This window comes from Pristiophorus japonicus, chromosome 12 (genome assembly GCF_044704955.1).
Source record: "Pristiophorus japonicus isolate sPriJap1 chromosome 12, sPriJap1.hap1, whole genome shotgun sequence".
Lineage (NCBI taxonomy): Eukaryota > Metazoa > Chordata > Chondrichthyes > Pristiophoridae > Pristiophorus > Pristiophorus japonicus.
The window spans coordinates 79,975,652-79,991,248 of record NC_091988.1 but is presented as its reverse complement, the minus strand read 5'-3'; the positions used below and the strand labels follow the sequence as shown (position 1 = coordinate 79,991,248).

General features: G+C 48.0%; 1 protein-coding gene across 1 annotated transcript in view; it reads left to right on the top strand.

Moving 5' to 3' along the window:
- Positions 1-15,597, top strand: part of LOC139276789 (collagen alpha-1(VII) chain-like) — a 44,026-nt gene that overhangs the window by 14,687 nt on the left and 13,742 nt on the right. The window contains exons 10-16 of the mRNA XM_070894794.1: positions 2,850-2,891; positions 6,789-6,869; positions 7,607-7,642; positions 8,690-8,725; positions 9,297-9,377; positions 12,260-12,295; positions 13,704-13,775. Coding sequence (XP_070750895.1) covers positions 2,850-2,891; positions 6,789-6,869; positions 7,607-7,642; positions 8,690-8,725; positions 9,297-9,377; positions 12,260-12,295; positions 13,704-13,775 — 384 coding nt within the window. The remainder of the gene's footprint in view (positions 1-2,849; positions 2,892-6,788; positions 6,870-7,606; positions 7,643-8,689; positions 8,726-9,296; positions 9,378-12,259; positions 12,296-13,703; positions 13,776-15,597) is intronic.

The following is a 15,597-nucleotide window of genomic DNA, read 5'->3' as shown; positions in this document are numbered from 1 at the left end:
TTGTGGTTTGCAAAGGGGAGTTGGTTTGCAAAGGGGAGTTGGATAAGTACCTGAAGGAAAAAAATGTGCAGGGCTGCGGGGAAAGGGCGGGGGAGTGGGACTGGCTGAGGTGCTCTTGCAGAGAGCCGGCATGGGCTCAACGGGCCGAATGGTCTCCTTGTGTGCTGTAACCATTCTGTGATTCTATTCTGTATTGGCACAGACAAGTACAGTACAGTATTAGCTGACCATCAAAAATTGTCCATTTAGTGGAATGGTGGATTGAGAGTGACTTCAGCACTAGACTTCCTATCAGCTGTTGCTTCGATCTCCTCGCCCTCACGTTATTGGAGGAATGGAATGGAGTAACAGCCAATGGGAGGTGCTTCCTTCGTCCCAGTGGAGATACCGTTGAAAAATAAATATAACAAAACATTGCGAACAGCTGCTCCTCCACTTGGCTCGCTTCATGCTGGAAGAGTGAAGAGTTAACGACTAGCTGATCTACTGCTGCCAACAGTGGGAGCAATTAAATGGTCAGCCAAGCGGACCAATGGGAGCCTGGGACTCACATTGTGAGCTGAATTTTCGGTTGGAGTTTTTTTTGGGCGGGAATGGCGGCGGGGCGGTAAATTTTGCGCCGGGAAATGGTTTGCGTTTAGAGCCACAAAATTCATCAGCCGGGCCCTGAGTGTGGGACGCAGCGCTAAGGGAGGCGTTGCACACCTCTCTTCGGGTGCTAGGCCGGGTGCGCAACTGATAATCCGTTGCTAAGGAGCCGGCTTGGGAGCGCCCTAAGAGAGGTCTCTCTGCAACAACTAAAAATCGGCACAGAAAACATTCCCAATATTTTACTCACCCCAAATGAAGATAAACTGCAAGAAGCAAAATAAAAACAATAACACTTACCCGCTGCAGTCATTCCTTCCCTCGCCGCCGCAGGAACAGCTCGGACCGCCCGCTTTCCCAGGCGGCCTCACTAGGGGGCGCCACGGGTGTCGCTTCAACCAAAAATTGTACCGCTGTGGAAACAGGACTCCCGGGCAGTACTGCTCACCAAATGTCCCGGCCGGGCACTGGAAGCTGGCCTCCTGGCCGGAATCCATTCCCAAACCCATTGAAACAAAAATCCAGCCCATAATATAGTGTATATCAGTATTCAAAGAGGGCGTTACAGTATCAATGGTTGCCTATTCAGAAAAGGATTTTTTTTTCATGAAATCCAGCTGTGATTGAGGTGTGTTCTGGAAGGTGATTGACTTGGAGAAAACGATTCGGCCGTTTGATGCTCAGCAAGGTCATTGGGATTCCAAAGAATGTTTGTGGACCTGACATTTCCCCATCGATAGAATGAGTCGAAGGGACTCCCCTGCTCTCCCGACCAAAATTTGTCCCTCAAGCAACACTGCCAACAAAAAAAAATCAATCTCAGTACTGTTTGTGGGATCTTGCTGTGTGCAAATTAGCTGCCGGGTTTGCCTACACGACCACAGTGATTGCATTTTAAAAGTATTCAATTGGCTGTAAAGCGATTTGGGATGTCCTGAGGCCATGCCAAGATGCTATATAAGTAAATATTTTGGGGGGGAAATTCGGGAGCACCCCATTTGGGGGCGGTAACCTCCGCGACCTAAATTGGGGTCACTGCCCCTGACAGGAAGTGGAGCGAGTGAACGTCAGAGCGCTGCGCGGCCTCTCCATGTGGCGCTGCTGCGATCCCAGGGCCCTCCCCACCCGTTAAAGGGGAGGGCACATGCTGCGAGCTCTGCAGGGTTTTCAGGGGCCTCCCTCGGCCACCGGGGATGCACGATCGCAGCACGGACCCCGCGAGAATCGACACGTAGCCCAAACAGGTAAGTCGGAGGGCAACGCAAAATGGCGACGCGCACCTCCACTTTAAGTTTCGCCCGCCAGCGGAGTGCAGCCCCCTTGTGAGGCTGGCGGTGACATCACCCGCGGCCTCACAAGCGAGAGGCGAAAAGGAGTCGCCGCGCATGCCGATGATGTCATCGGCGGAGGCGCTGCAGCCCGGGGCGCTACCAGTGGGGGACATGATGTTACTGGTTTCGCTCCTCCGCTAACACCCGTGAAATTTTGCAGGAACCAGTAGCGCTTCCACCCCTTCGGTGAAAACACTTTCACACCCCGTTAGTGCCCCCCGGAGGTGCTAACGGGCGGTGCACGGCAGGGACATTTTGCTCCTTTTATCTTTAGTGCAGGACATGACTAGATTTGGCAAATCAGAAAGTTGTGATTACATGGTGGTCAGCTTGGGTCTTAAAAACTTTCACTTTGTAAGAGGAAGAGTAGACTGATGGAGGTCAGGAGCTGCACAGATTCGATGTCCTCAGAAAAAGTGGGGCAGAGTAGGATTCTTGATTTCAAAAACAGTGTCCATATAGAGAGGCGTGTTTTACCACTGTGGGAAGAAGCCAAGGAAACCAGACAGTTCCCCACAGAACGGAAGCTGAAATGCAAAAGTTATTCCTTGGTCACACCGCCTACCTCTCTGAGAAGCTGGTTCTACAACAAAAACTGCCGATTGTTTGACCACAGCAGGTCATACAGCACCTAAAAGAGAGAGATTAAGATTGCAGCTCCATGCTTTGGTCAGAATGCCAGATAAACAATTGGCTGCCTTTAGCCAGGGTGCGGTTCCAAGATGCCATCGCCTTAGTGGACCATGGGTGAAGCTAGCCACTGTCGCCCTACATACAACAATCATTGCAACAAGAACAGAAGTGGCCAAGACTAATGTTTGGACGACCCATTCGAGTAATGCTCATTGAGTAAGTGATTGGACTTGGTTGGCACTTTGGCCAGAAATCTGACTGTGGAAGTCTAAATTTTCATCTCCTGTATTTTTGCAGATCGATCTCGATAATGGAACCCCAGGCATTAAAGGAGACAAGGTACCAATTGCTAGTCTCACTGAATCCTGTTGGCAAGAATTAGGCTCAACATGATTCTTCTCTCCTATGACTATAGGATTACAATATTTTCTGGTTACCGTAAATTACCTGTCAAGTCCTCACCTACTTGCATCACAAAAAGGTCTTAATATTTCTCTGTTGCCATCTCTCCTTCGTCTTGCAACTAAACAATATTTAAATGTACCTTTTGGTTTATCGGATGCTGTAAAAACCCAACTGGTTCACTAATGTCCTTCAACTAAGGAAACCTGCTGTCCTTACCCGGTCTGGCCGACAGTGTGACTTGAGTCCAGTCTCAACTCTACCAAGTCATGGTTGACTCAGAACTGCCCTCTGAAGTGGCTTAGCCAGCCACTCAGTTGTCTTATAGAAACATAGACATAGAAAATAGGTGCAGGAGCAGGCCATTCAGCCCTTCTAGCCTGCACCGCCATTCAATGAGTTCATGGCTGAACATGAAACTTTAGTACCCCCTTCCTGCTTTCTTGCCATACCCCTTGATCCCCCGAGTAGTAAGGATTTCATCTAACTCCCTTTTGAATATATTTAGTGAATTGGCCTCAACTACTTTCTGTGGTAGAGAATTCCACAGTTTCACCACTCTCTGGGTGAAGAAGTTTCTTCTCATCTCGGTCCTAAATGGCTTACCCCTTATCCTTAGACTGTGACCCCTGGTTCTGGACATCCCCAACATTGGGAACATTCTTCCTGCATCCAACCTGTCCAAACCCGTCAGAATTTTAAAAGTTTCTATGAGGTCCCCTCTCACTCTTCTGAACTCCATTGAATACAAGCCCAGTTGATCCAGTCTTTCTTGATAGGTCAGTCCCACCATCCCGGGAATCAGTTTGGTGAATCTTCGCTGCACTCCCTCAATAGCAAGAATGTCCTTCCTCAAGTTAGGAGACCAAAACTGTACACAATATTCCAGGTGTGGCCTCACCAAGGCCCTGTACAACTGTAGCAACACCTCCCTGCCCCTGTACTCAAATCCCCTCGCTATGAAGGCCAACATGCCATTTGCTTTCTTAACCGCCTGTTGTATCTGCATGCCAACCTTCAATGACTGATGTACCATGACACCCAGGTCTCGTTGCACCTTCCCTTTTCCTAATCTGTCACCATTCAGATAATAGTCTGTCTCTCTGTTTTTACCACCAAAGTGGATAACCTCACATTTATCCACATTATACTTCATCTGCCATGCATTTGCCCACTCACCTAACCTATCCAAGTCACTCTGCAGCCTCATAGCATCCTCCTCGCAGCTCACACTGCCACCCAACTTAGTGTCATCCGCAAATTTGGAGATATTACATTTAATCCCTTCGTCTAAATCATTAATGTACAATGTAAACAGCTGGGGCCCCAGCACAGAACCTTGCGGTACCCCACTAGTCACTGCCTGCCATTCTGAAAAGTACCCGTTTACTCCTACTCTTTGCTTCCTGTCTGACAACCAGTTCTCAATCCACGTCAGCACACTACGCCCAATCCCATGTGCTTTAACTTTGCACATTAATCTCTTGTGTGGGACCTTGTCGAAAGACTTCTGAAAGTCCAAATACACCACATCAACTGGTTCTCCTTTGTCCACTTTACTGGAAACATCCTCAAAAAATTCCAGAAGATTGGTCAAGCATGATTTCCCTTTCACAAATCCATGCTGACTTGGACCTATCATGTCACCATTTTCCAAATGCGCTGCTATGACATCCTTAATAATTGATTCCATCATTTAACCCACTACTGAGGTCAGGCTGACCGGTCTATAATTCCCTGCTTTCTCGCTCCCTCCTTTTTTAAAAAGTGGGGTTACATTGGCTACCCTCCACTCGATAGGAACTGATCCAGAGTCAATGGAATGTTGGAAAATGACTGTCAATGTATCCGCTATTTCCAAGGCCACCTCCTTAAGTACTCTGGGATGCAGTCCATCAGGCCCTGGGGATTTATCAGCCTTCAATCCCATCAATTTCCCCAACACAATTTCCCGACTAATAAAGATTTCCCTCAGTTCCTCCTCCTTACTAGACCCTCTGACCCCTTTTATATCCGGAAGGTTGTTTGTGTCCTCCTTAGTGAATACTGAACCAAAGTACTTGTTCAATTGGTCTGCCATTTCTTTGTTCCCCGTTATGACTTCCCCTGATTCTGACTGCAGGAGACCTATGTTTGTCTTTACTAACCTTTTTCTCTTTACATACCTATAGAAACTTTTGCAATCCGCCTTAATGTTCCCTGCAAGCTTCTTCTCGTACTCCATTTTCCCTGCCCTAATCAAACCCTTTGTCCTCCTCTGCTGAGTTCTAAATTTCTCCCAGTCCCCGGGTTCGCTGCTATTTCTGGCCAATTTGTATGCCACTTCCTTGGCTTTAATACTATCCCTGATTTCTCTAGATAGCCACGGTTGAGCCACCTTCCCTTTTTTATTTTTACGCCAAACAGGAATGTACAATTGTTGTAGTTCATCCATGCGGTCTCTAAATGTCTGCCATTGCCCATCCACAGTCAACCCCTTAAGTATCATTCGCCAATCTATCCTAGCCAATTCACGCCTCATACCTTCAAAGTTACCCTTCTTTAAGTTCTGGACCATGGTCTCTGAATTAACTGTTTCATTCTCCATCCTAATGCAGAATTCCACCATATAATGGTCACTCTTCCCCAAGGGGCACAATGAGATTGCTAATTAATCCTCTCTCATTACACAACACCCAGTCTAAGATGGCCTCCCCCCTAGTTGGTTCCTCGACATATTGGTCTAGAAAACCATCCCTTATGCACTCCAGGAAATCCTCCTCCACCGTATTGCTTCCAGTTTGGCTAGCCCAATCTATGTGCATATTAAAGTCACCCATTATAACTGCTGTACCTTTATTGCATGCACCCCTAATTTCCTGTTTGATGCCCTCCCCAACATCCCTACTACTGTTTGGAGATCTGTACACAACTCCCACTAACGTTTTTTGCCCTTTGGTGTTCTGCAGCTCTACCCATATAGATTCCACATCATCCAAGCTAATGTCTTTCCTAACTATTGCATTAATCTCCTCTTTAACCAGAAATGCTACCCCACCTCCTTTTCCTTTTATTCTATCCTTCCTGAATGTTGAATAACGTCTCAAACCGGTACAAAGAATAACAGGACATTCACCACACGGACTGCAACGGTTCAAGAGCAAGGGCCTCCTACATAAACGATACTGTATGGCTCAGTGGGTAGCACTCTGGTCTCTGAGTCAGAAGGTTGTGGGTTCACGTCCCACTCCAGGGATTTGAGCACAAAATCTGAGGGAGCGCTGCACTGTTGGAGATGCCTTCCTTTCTGATGAGACATTAAACTGAGGCCCCGTCTGCTCTCTCAGGTGGATATAAACGTATCCCATGGCACTATATGAAAGAAGAGCAGGGGAGTTATCCCGGTGTCCTGGACCAATATTTATCCCTCAATCAACATCACTAAAGTAGATTATCTGGTCATTATCATATTGCTGTTTGCGGGAGCTTGCTGTGCGCAAATTGGCTGCTGCGTTTCCTACATTACAACACTTCAAAAAGTACTTTATTGACTGTAAAGTGCTTTGGGATGGCCAGTGATCGTGAAAGGCGCTATATAAACGCAAACCTTTCTTTCTACGTAAACTGTGTACATGGAGCAATGACCTTGATCTCTTATCTACAAGTGCTCTAATCATGTGTAATAGACAATTAAATAACAATTAAAGATGTGTGCCTGTACACTGCATTTTTTTAAATGCATTGTGATGAAAGTGCATTTTATACAATATAATCAAAATGGTTGAAGGTTGCAGCCCAGCTGAGTTGAACAGGAGGTATTTAGTGATATCAACTGTTATTTGGTTTTATTTCTAGGGAGATCTCGGCAAGCCTGGTGAATCTGGGTTGAGAGGTCTCAGAGGGGAGCCTGGGATCCCGGGCCTAGCTGGTGATCGGGTAAGTTTAAAACTCACATTTATTCAGAATGTGCTGCAGTAATAGTCAGAACTTTGTTGATAGACTGGGCCAAACATTGCAGTCACAGCTTCCCTCGGGCGGATGTCTGCGACCGCAGTAATTCCTGCGGCAGTCCCTGGTGGTCCCGTGCCGGGTTTAGGCTCATGCGCAGGGCATGTTGAAACCCGGAACTTGCATGGCCCCTTCGGGCGCGTGTGCAGGAGCCGCCATTTCAGGCCCATCGTTTACTGAGTAACGATCTCTGTGGGCTTCCCATCACAAAGCCTGAATTGGACATTAGACTTGCTACCGCTCCTCAGCAGCCTCAACCCCAAGATCTACAGACAAAGTTCAATTGAGTTTGACCCTTTTGTCATCATCCAGCAGCCTTCTGGTACAGATGAGCCGATGGCAATCATCTTCGGGCCACTTGGCGGACATGTTGCTCCAACCAGATAGTTGCTGAAACCTGTTTTGGGGATTTGCTTAATGGGAAAAGTTGGATAAAGAGGACTTGGATGACCATTGAGATGTTCCCTTGAGGAGATTTCTAGTGCGCTGTCATCAGTTATCAAACCTGGTGAAGCTGAGCTGGGAGATCTCAGAGGAGAGCCCAATTCTTGAGTGTCAAAAGTGCTTTCTCTACTCAAGGTTGCTTGGTGGACATGCACGGCAAAAGGAAATCCATTTTACAATGTGACTCTGCATTAATTTTTCCTTTCTTATTATCGTGACAGGGTTTGGAAGGTCAACGAGGTCCCCCAGGGCCACAGGTGAGTTCCTCACTGTGTGTTTCTATAATGTGCGCCTGTCCGCTAATCCCCCCAGTTCTGTATTGGAAGATGCACCTGTAAGTCTGGGCCCTTGATAGATCAGAGGATTTCTCCAAGGATTAAAATAATAGCAGTACCGACACATTACATAAGAACATAAGAATTAGGAGCAGGAGTAGGCCATGCAGCCCCTCGAGCCTACTCCGCCATTCGATAAGATCATGGCTGATCTACCTCAACTCCATCTTCCTGCCCTAACCCCAAATCCCTTGATTCCACAACCAAAAATCTATCGATCTCTGTCCTGAATATACTCAACGACTGAGCATCCACATCTCTCTGGGATAGAGAATTCCAAAGGTTCACAACTTTGAGTGAAGAAATTTTTCCTCATCGCAGTCCTAAATGGCTGACCCCTTATTCTGAGACTGTGACCCCATGTGGCACGCTATGGGTAATTATTAAAGTATGATGTCTGCACGAGAAAGCATTTGATGATTTCCTTCTCTCTGGGCCAAGCCATGTCATGGGCCATGTTTGGGGTGAATGGAGGTTGCATCCCAAACAGGCCCTAATGGCAACTTTCTCTCAGCATATCCGAGTCCTGGTCCATTGTCCTGTCCCAGCAGAAATTTCGGATCAATCTTTGTACACTTCAAATATACTTAATCGGCTAAAACGTGTTTGGGACGTCCTGAGGTCATGAAAGGCACTGTAAAAATGCAAGTTTTTCTTTTCATAAATCATAAACCCAGCAATATACTGTTGAAATTCATGACAAGAGTGTAGAGGAAATAATACAAAGGGGGCCACACATTAGTATGGGGGGGGGGGCGGGGGAGGGGTGGTGGAGGGGGAAGAGCAATGATACTGACTAAAATGAGACTGCGAGTGAGACAGTGGGTGGGTGAAGGGAGATGAAGCATTTGAAAACCTTGGACTTGGCTCCTGGAGCTGTTGGGAAAAGGGCTTCACGTGGACTTAAGCTTCAATTATGATCATTAAGTTGGTTCAGCATCGTTTAATTGTTTTCCTGCTTTTCTACAGGGAGATCAAGGTCCAAGAGGATTCCCAGGAGAAAAGGTAAACCACTGTGTAGAATCATAGAACAATACAGGACGGAAGGAGGCCATTCGGCCCATCGAGTCTGCGCCGGCTCTTTCGAAGAGCAATCCAGTTAGTCCCACTCTCCGGCCCTTTCCCCAGATCCTTGCAATTCTTTCTCCTTCGGGTATTCATCCAATTCCCTTTTGAAGGCTGCTATTGAATCTGTATCCACCGCCCAATCAAGCAGTGCGTTCCAAATCCTAACCACTCGTTGCATTAAAAAGTTTTACCTCATGTCGCCGTTGGTTCTTTTGCCAATCACCTTAAATCTGTGCCCTCTGGTTATTGACCCTTCGGCTATTGGAAACCCTTTCTCTTTATTTTCTCTAAACCCTTCATGATTTTCCTGACGCCTTACTGTATAAGGCGTCAGGAAACTTGCACTCAATCTTAATCCCTCCTCCTTCCCCCATACATGAGTGACATAAAAATTTACTCTTGTCGCAATGATATTTTTCACTATAATTTTTTGTCTCGGGTAGTATTTCCCTTGAAAAATATATCAAAGAGCATCAGTTGAACCCCTGTCTCTGCTTTGTGAACACAGGGTGCCCGAGGACCCCCTGGACTGGATGGCCGAAATGGAGTAGATGGGAAGAATGGTCCACTTGGGCCTCCTGGGCCGAGGGTAAGTATTGGGCCTGGCTCGAGTGTTGTACGGAGCAATCAGCCCGTGGCTGGGCGACAGGCGTTTACTGCTAGCGGGACAGAGTTGTAGATTCTGCTGGCTGTGAAGACCCAGATGAGCAGATGAGATAACAGAACCAGTGGTTAAAGTGTGATTGAGCTGGGTATCTCAAAGATGGTGCCCATGATCTCACACAGTTGACGTCTACTCTACCAGAGGCACACTTCCAACAATTGTGAAGAAACCCAGCCTGGTGTTGGAAGTCTAGTTCCTTGGCTACCATCTACCCTTCAGTACTTAACAGAAGAACATTAGGAGCAAGGAGTAGTCCATGAGGCCCCTCGAGTCTGCTCCGCCATTCAATAAGATCATGGCTGAACTTTAACATCAACTCCACCTTCCCGCCCTATCCCCATATCCCTTGATTCCCTTAGTGCCCAAAAATCTATCGATAGATTCATAGAATCATGGAAATTTACAGCACAGAAGGAAGCCATTTCGGCCCATCATGTCCATGCAGGCCAACAAGACGCTACCCAGCCTAATCCCACTTTCCAGCTCTTGGTCCGTAACCCTGCAGGTTACTGCATTTCAAGTGCACATCCAAGTACTTTTTAAATGTGATGAGGGTTTCTACCTCTACCACCTTTTCAGGCAGTGAGTTCCAGACCCCCACCACCCTCTGGGTGAAGAAATTTCCCCTCAAATCCCCTCTAAACCTCCTACCAATTCCTTTAAATTTATGCCCTCTGCTAAGGGAACTAGGCCCTTTCTATCCACTCTATCTCGGCCCCTCATAATTTTATACACCTGAATGAGGTCTCCCCTCAGCCTCCTCTGTTCCTTGGAAAACAAATCCAGCCTATCCAATCTGTCTCAGTCATGAATATACTCAACAACTGAGCCGCCATAGCCCTCTGGGATAGAGAATTCCGAAGATTCACCACCCTCTGAGTGAAGACATTTCTACTTATCTCAGTCCTAAAATGCCCAACCCCTTATCCTGAGACTATCATCCCCAATTCTATTCAGGGGAAACATCCTCCCTGCATCTACCCTGTCAAGCCCTCTAAGAATTTTATACATTTCAATGAGATCACCTCTCGTTCTTCTAAACTCCAGAGAATATAGGCCCAATCTACTCAATCTCTCCACACTGCAACCCTCTCATCCCGGGAATCGCCCAGCTGGCCGCCTTGTGTTGGACAAGAACACTTTTGTCACACAAGTGCCAGGCAATGACTATCTCCAACAAGCGAGAGTCTAACCACCGTCCCTTGATCTTCAGTGACATTACCATCACCGAATCCGCCACCATCAACATCCTGGGAGTCACCATTGACCAGAAACTTAACTGGATCAGCCACCTAAATACTGTGGCAACAAGAGCAGGTCAGAGGCTGGGTATTCTGCGGCAAGTGTCTCACCTCCTGACTCCCAAAAGCCTTTCCACCATTTACAAGGCACAAGTCAGGAGTGTGATGGAATACTCTCAACTTGCCTGGATGAGTGCAGCTCCAACAACACTCAAGAAGCTCAACACCATCCAGGAAAAAGCAGCTTGCTTGATTGGCACCCCATCCACCACCTTCAACATTCACTCACTCCACCACCGGCGCACCGTGGCTGCAGTGTGTACCATCTACAAGATGCACAACTCGTCAAGGTGTCTTCAACACCATCTCCCAAACACAAGATCTCCACCACCTAGAATGACAAGGGCAGCAGGCGCATGGGAACACCACCACCTCCAGGTTCCCCGCTAAGTCACACATCACTCTGACTTGGAAGTATATCGCCGTTCCTTCATCGTCGCTGGGTCAAAGTCCTGGAACTCCCTCCCTAATAGCACTGTGGGAGTACCTTCACCACACAGACTGGAGCGGTTCAAGAAGGCGGCTCACCACCACCTTCTCAAGGGCAGTTAGGGATGGGCAATAAATGCTGTCCTTGCCATCACAGCCAGTGCCCAGTGCTGCCCTAACCCGACATCCACATAACTGCGCTGGAGTCACGAATGGTGTTTGAACCCTGTGTGGCCGATAACGGTGTGGGTGGGGGAGGGGGCGTTACCTTGCCTGAAATCAATGCCAAGAATTTAAATGGCGAAATTGCGTCCTGATGATGTCATCAGAGTGCGCACATCATTTTAACCGCCAGTCGACTAAAGGGCGCACAGTGACAGACCTCCAACGAAAGCCTCCTGGCCACAGGGTGCCCAGGTAAATTCATTTTGTTGCATTTCACAGGTTGCTTGTGTTTCAGGAGGAACACGAATGCTCAGTCTGGCCCTGCAAGGATTCCTTGGACCTCCCCTGCCCTGGGCCTCTTCCCCACCTCACAGTCACACATTGCATCCCTGCCTCACATACCTTGCTGGGGTCCGATTGCATGGATTTCTGGAGGCAACCTGACTCACCATCAGACCGTGAATTTCCACTCCCGCCTGCCGGCGTTGACGTCGTTACCAAACGGCTTTGGACGGGAGTCAGTGTCGGGGCCCAGCGGGTTAAAATTACCCGCTCCAGAAGGATCACCTTCTGCTTCAGCACCCGCCCCCCTCCCCTGCCCCGAGGTTAAAATCGGTGATACTGCAGAGCAATTGGGAGGGACCGGGAACCCAGGCCGATTCCCTTCTCACTCTTTGCTCCAGAACAGCGAGGCTGTTTGTCACACCCCCAGATCTGCCTCAGTTAGATTGGGAGTGGGACATTGGACCTTCCTGTTCATTGTGTGGCACTGAGCCAGTGCGGTGCTGGGCTATCTCCAAGGTACAGGTGATTACAGATTAACTCAGAGCTGAGTACCACAGGGCAGCATTTCGATATATTCGTCCAGTGGCTTCCTTGATTTTCATGTCTCCATTTCACTTTCCTTTTCAGGGTGACCAAGGGAAACAAGGAGAACCTGGCAGAGATGTAAGTGTTCCACACATTGACAATATTCAATGAGGCCTATGCTTGGGCCTGCAGTTCTATTGATTTATTTCATGCTTAAAGGTTCAAATCCCTCCATGGCCTCGCCCCTCCCTATCTCTGTAACTTCCTCCAGCCCCACAACCCTCCAAGAACTCTGCGTTCTGGGTTTTTATACATCTATTCCCACCCTTCGCCCCACCTTTGGAGGCCATGCATACATTACAACTTATTATTGACAAAACATTCATCTTAAAACTCCCGAACGAACCATACAGGTTAACTCACATTAGCCTCGCGTGGAAAGACCCGTGAAGGTGGCTTCTCCAAGCCTGTTTATGCCATAGAGTCTTGAAGGCAGCAACGGTCTTTCATTCCTTCTAACTATGTAAAAACATGGCATCTCTTTATACTATTTTCTTTCACAGCTCTCGTCCTGTTAGATGCAACACCATTCGATGTGTTATCACCACCTAGTTGTTCGAACCGATTGCCAAATAGGGAAGAGAAGGCCCATGCCGTTTCACACCTGACTGTTACTTCCTATCATTGCTTTTCCTGAGCCATAGCTTTGTTGTAGAGAACCTCTAATACTCTCATACTATCCCCTGCTGTGATAGAAAGCCTGTGTTTCAAAGACAGCATCATTAGAGAGGAAAAGGAAGGCTTTTTCAGAACATAGTTCAAACCAATAGTGTCTACAACAACAACAACTTGTATTTATATAATGCCTTTAATGTAGTAAAACATCCCAAAGTGCTTCACAGGAGTTTTATGACAAAAAAAAATAATTTGACACCGAGCCACATAAGAAGAAATTACTGACCAAAAGCTTGGTTCGAGAGGAAGATTTTAAGGAAGGTCTTAAAGGAGGAAAGAGAGTCAGAGAGCTTTAGGGAGGTTGTTCTGGAGCTTAGGGCCCAGGCAGCTGAAGGCACGGCCACCGATGGTTGAGCAGTTATATATGCTCAGAAGGACAGAATTTGAAAAGCGCAGACATCTCAGGGGGGTTGTGGGGCTGGAGGAGATTACAGAGATAGGGAGGGGCGAGGCCATGGAGGGATTTATATACACGGATGAGAATTTTGAAATCGAGACGTTGCTTAACCAGGAGCCAATGTAGGTCAGCGAGCACAGGGGTGATGGGTGAGTGGGACTTGGTGCGAGTTAGGACACGGGCAGCCGAGTTTTGGATCACCTCAAGTTTACGTAGGGTAGAATGTGAGAGGCCGGCCAGGACTGCGTTGGAATAGTCAAGTCTAGAGGTAACAAATGCATGGATGAGGGCTTCAGCAGTGGATAAGCTGAAGCAAGGGTCGGAGATGGGCGATGTTACTGTTACTGCATTACTGTTCTGTCTTTGTTGAAAATAAAAGTCATGTAAAAACATATCGATATTCTTCCAACACAGGGTTTGCCCGGCCTGAGGGGAGAGCCAGGACTGCAAGGAACAGCAGGTCCTCAGGGCCTGACAGGGCAGCCCGTAAGTTTTACATTTCCCAATTCTCGTTTTGAAGTTTATCCGTTACATCAACGCACCGACCTCGAGAGCAGCTGTGACTCCCTGAGCGATTCCAGTCAGTCAGACGGTGGCCCTGCTAGAACCAGCGGGATGGAGGATTGCTTTCCCACGGAGCGAGCTTCTCGACTGTGGTTGGGAGCCGGGGAACTACCCCACCCCCTGCCCCGTTCCCCCTCCCCAACACTGAGAGGCAGTGGCAAATGCTGTCGTGCGAATCAGTCCTCAGCAACTCTCGAGGCGTCTCCTGGCAGCTGGCCCCAGGCTGGCCCAGGAATGGCCTGGAACGCCGTGTGAACTGGGAAGGAAATGCACAAACGAGCTAGGCCCCAACATATCACCTGCACTCAGGGGAGGAAAAGTAACAATGGGGGTGAAATTGTGGAGCGATAGCGCAAAAGAGTGAATCGGCTGGCCGTTTAACACCCCGCCTGATTCGCTTCTCCTTCGACGTCAGTGCTTCACCATTTTCCGCTATTGGCAAAAACTAATCCCGCCCCGCGCGATGTCAGAGCATGGAGGTTACTTGCTTCATTTTATTTATTCGTTCACGGGATGTGGGCATCACTGGCGAGACCTGCATTTATTGCCCATCAGATAGTGGTGGTGAGCCACCACAGTCCATGTGGCAAAGGTGCTCCCACATTGCTGGCTTTGTCACAGCGGTTTGGTACAACTGAGTGGCTCGCTGGACCATTTCAGAGGGCAGTTAAGAGTCTACCCCATTGCTGTGGGTCTGGAGTCACATATAGGCCCAGACTGGGTAAGGACAGCAGATTTCCTTCCCCAACGGACATTAGTGAACCAGATGGGTTTTTCCCCAACAATCCGATAGTTACATGGTCACCATTACTGACACTAGCTTTTTAATTCCAGATTTATATAATTCACTGAATTTAAATTCCCCAGCTGCCATGGTGGGCTTTGAACTCATGTCTCTGGATTACTAATCCAGTAACATAACCACTGTGCTACCATTCCCCTCTCCACATTCAAATTGCCAGCTATGCTCAGCTCATTACTGTTCATCTGTGCCAAGTCAGGCTGACGGGCTGCTTAAAGATGGATGCAAGTGAACGTTGAACGTTTGTGTAGAACTACAGCGAATGGACTGTCTGGGATGAGTTGCTGAGGCCCACTGGGACCCACTGGGTCTGGAGCTGTCCCGTGCACAAATGAGGAAGATTACTTTACAGAATGTGTTGAGCATTGGGTGCGGATGATCTAGCACGGCGGCGGGCAGGATTTAGCTTTGCTCTCTGGCCTTTTGATTAACCTCATGGTCGGGATTCTCCCAGGCTAGGCAGTCGAGCCGGGTAAGAATGCTTTGTGGTGAGGGAGGGAAGGTAGCAGCCAGTATGGTCCCACACCTGGTTGACTGGGCTGGAAAGTTGCGAATGTGCTGACGTTGGGTGAGGACAAGATCGGGCTTGGCTGTGATGACTTTTACAGTCGAATATCCCACCCAGCCTTGTTGTCTAGACTCCAGCAGTTAGGTGAGGCAGGAGAGGGCTAATGGTGTCCGTGAGGCGGTACCACAGCGAGAATAAGCCCCTTTTTGGGAAAGAAGAGGAGGAAATTAATTTTTAAAATGATCAAATGTACTTTTATTGTTGATGCACCAATATCTTTTTTTCACCTACCTCAGGGCAAACACGGGGATGATGGGAAGGCAGGACTTCCTGGAAAGAATGTAAGTATATCTGAACGACGAAACTGTTGCTGTGGTAACTTGCTGGCATCAGATCCGACATAGAATCATAGAAATTAACGGTGCAAAAGGAGG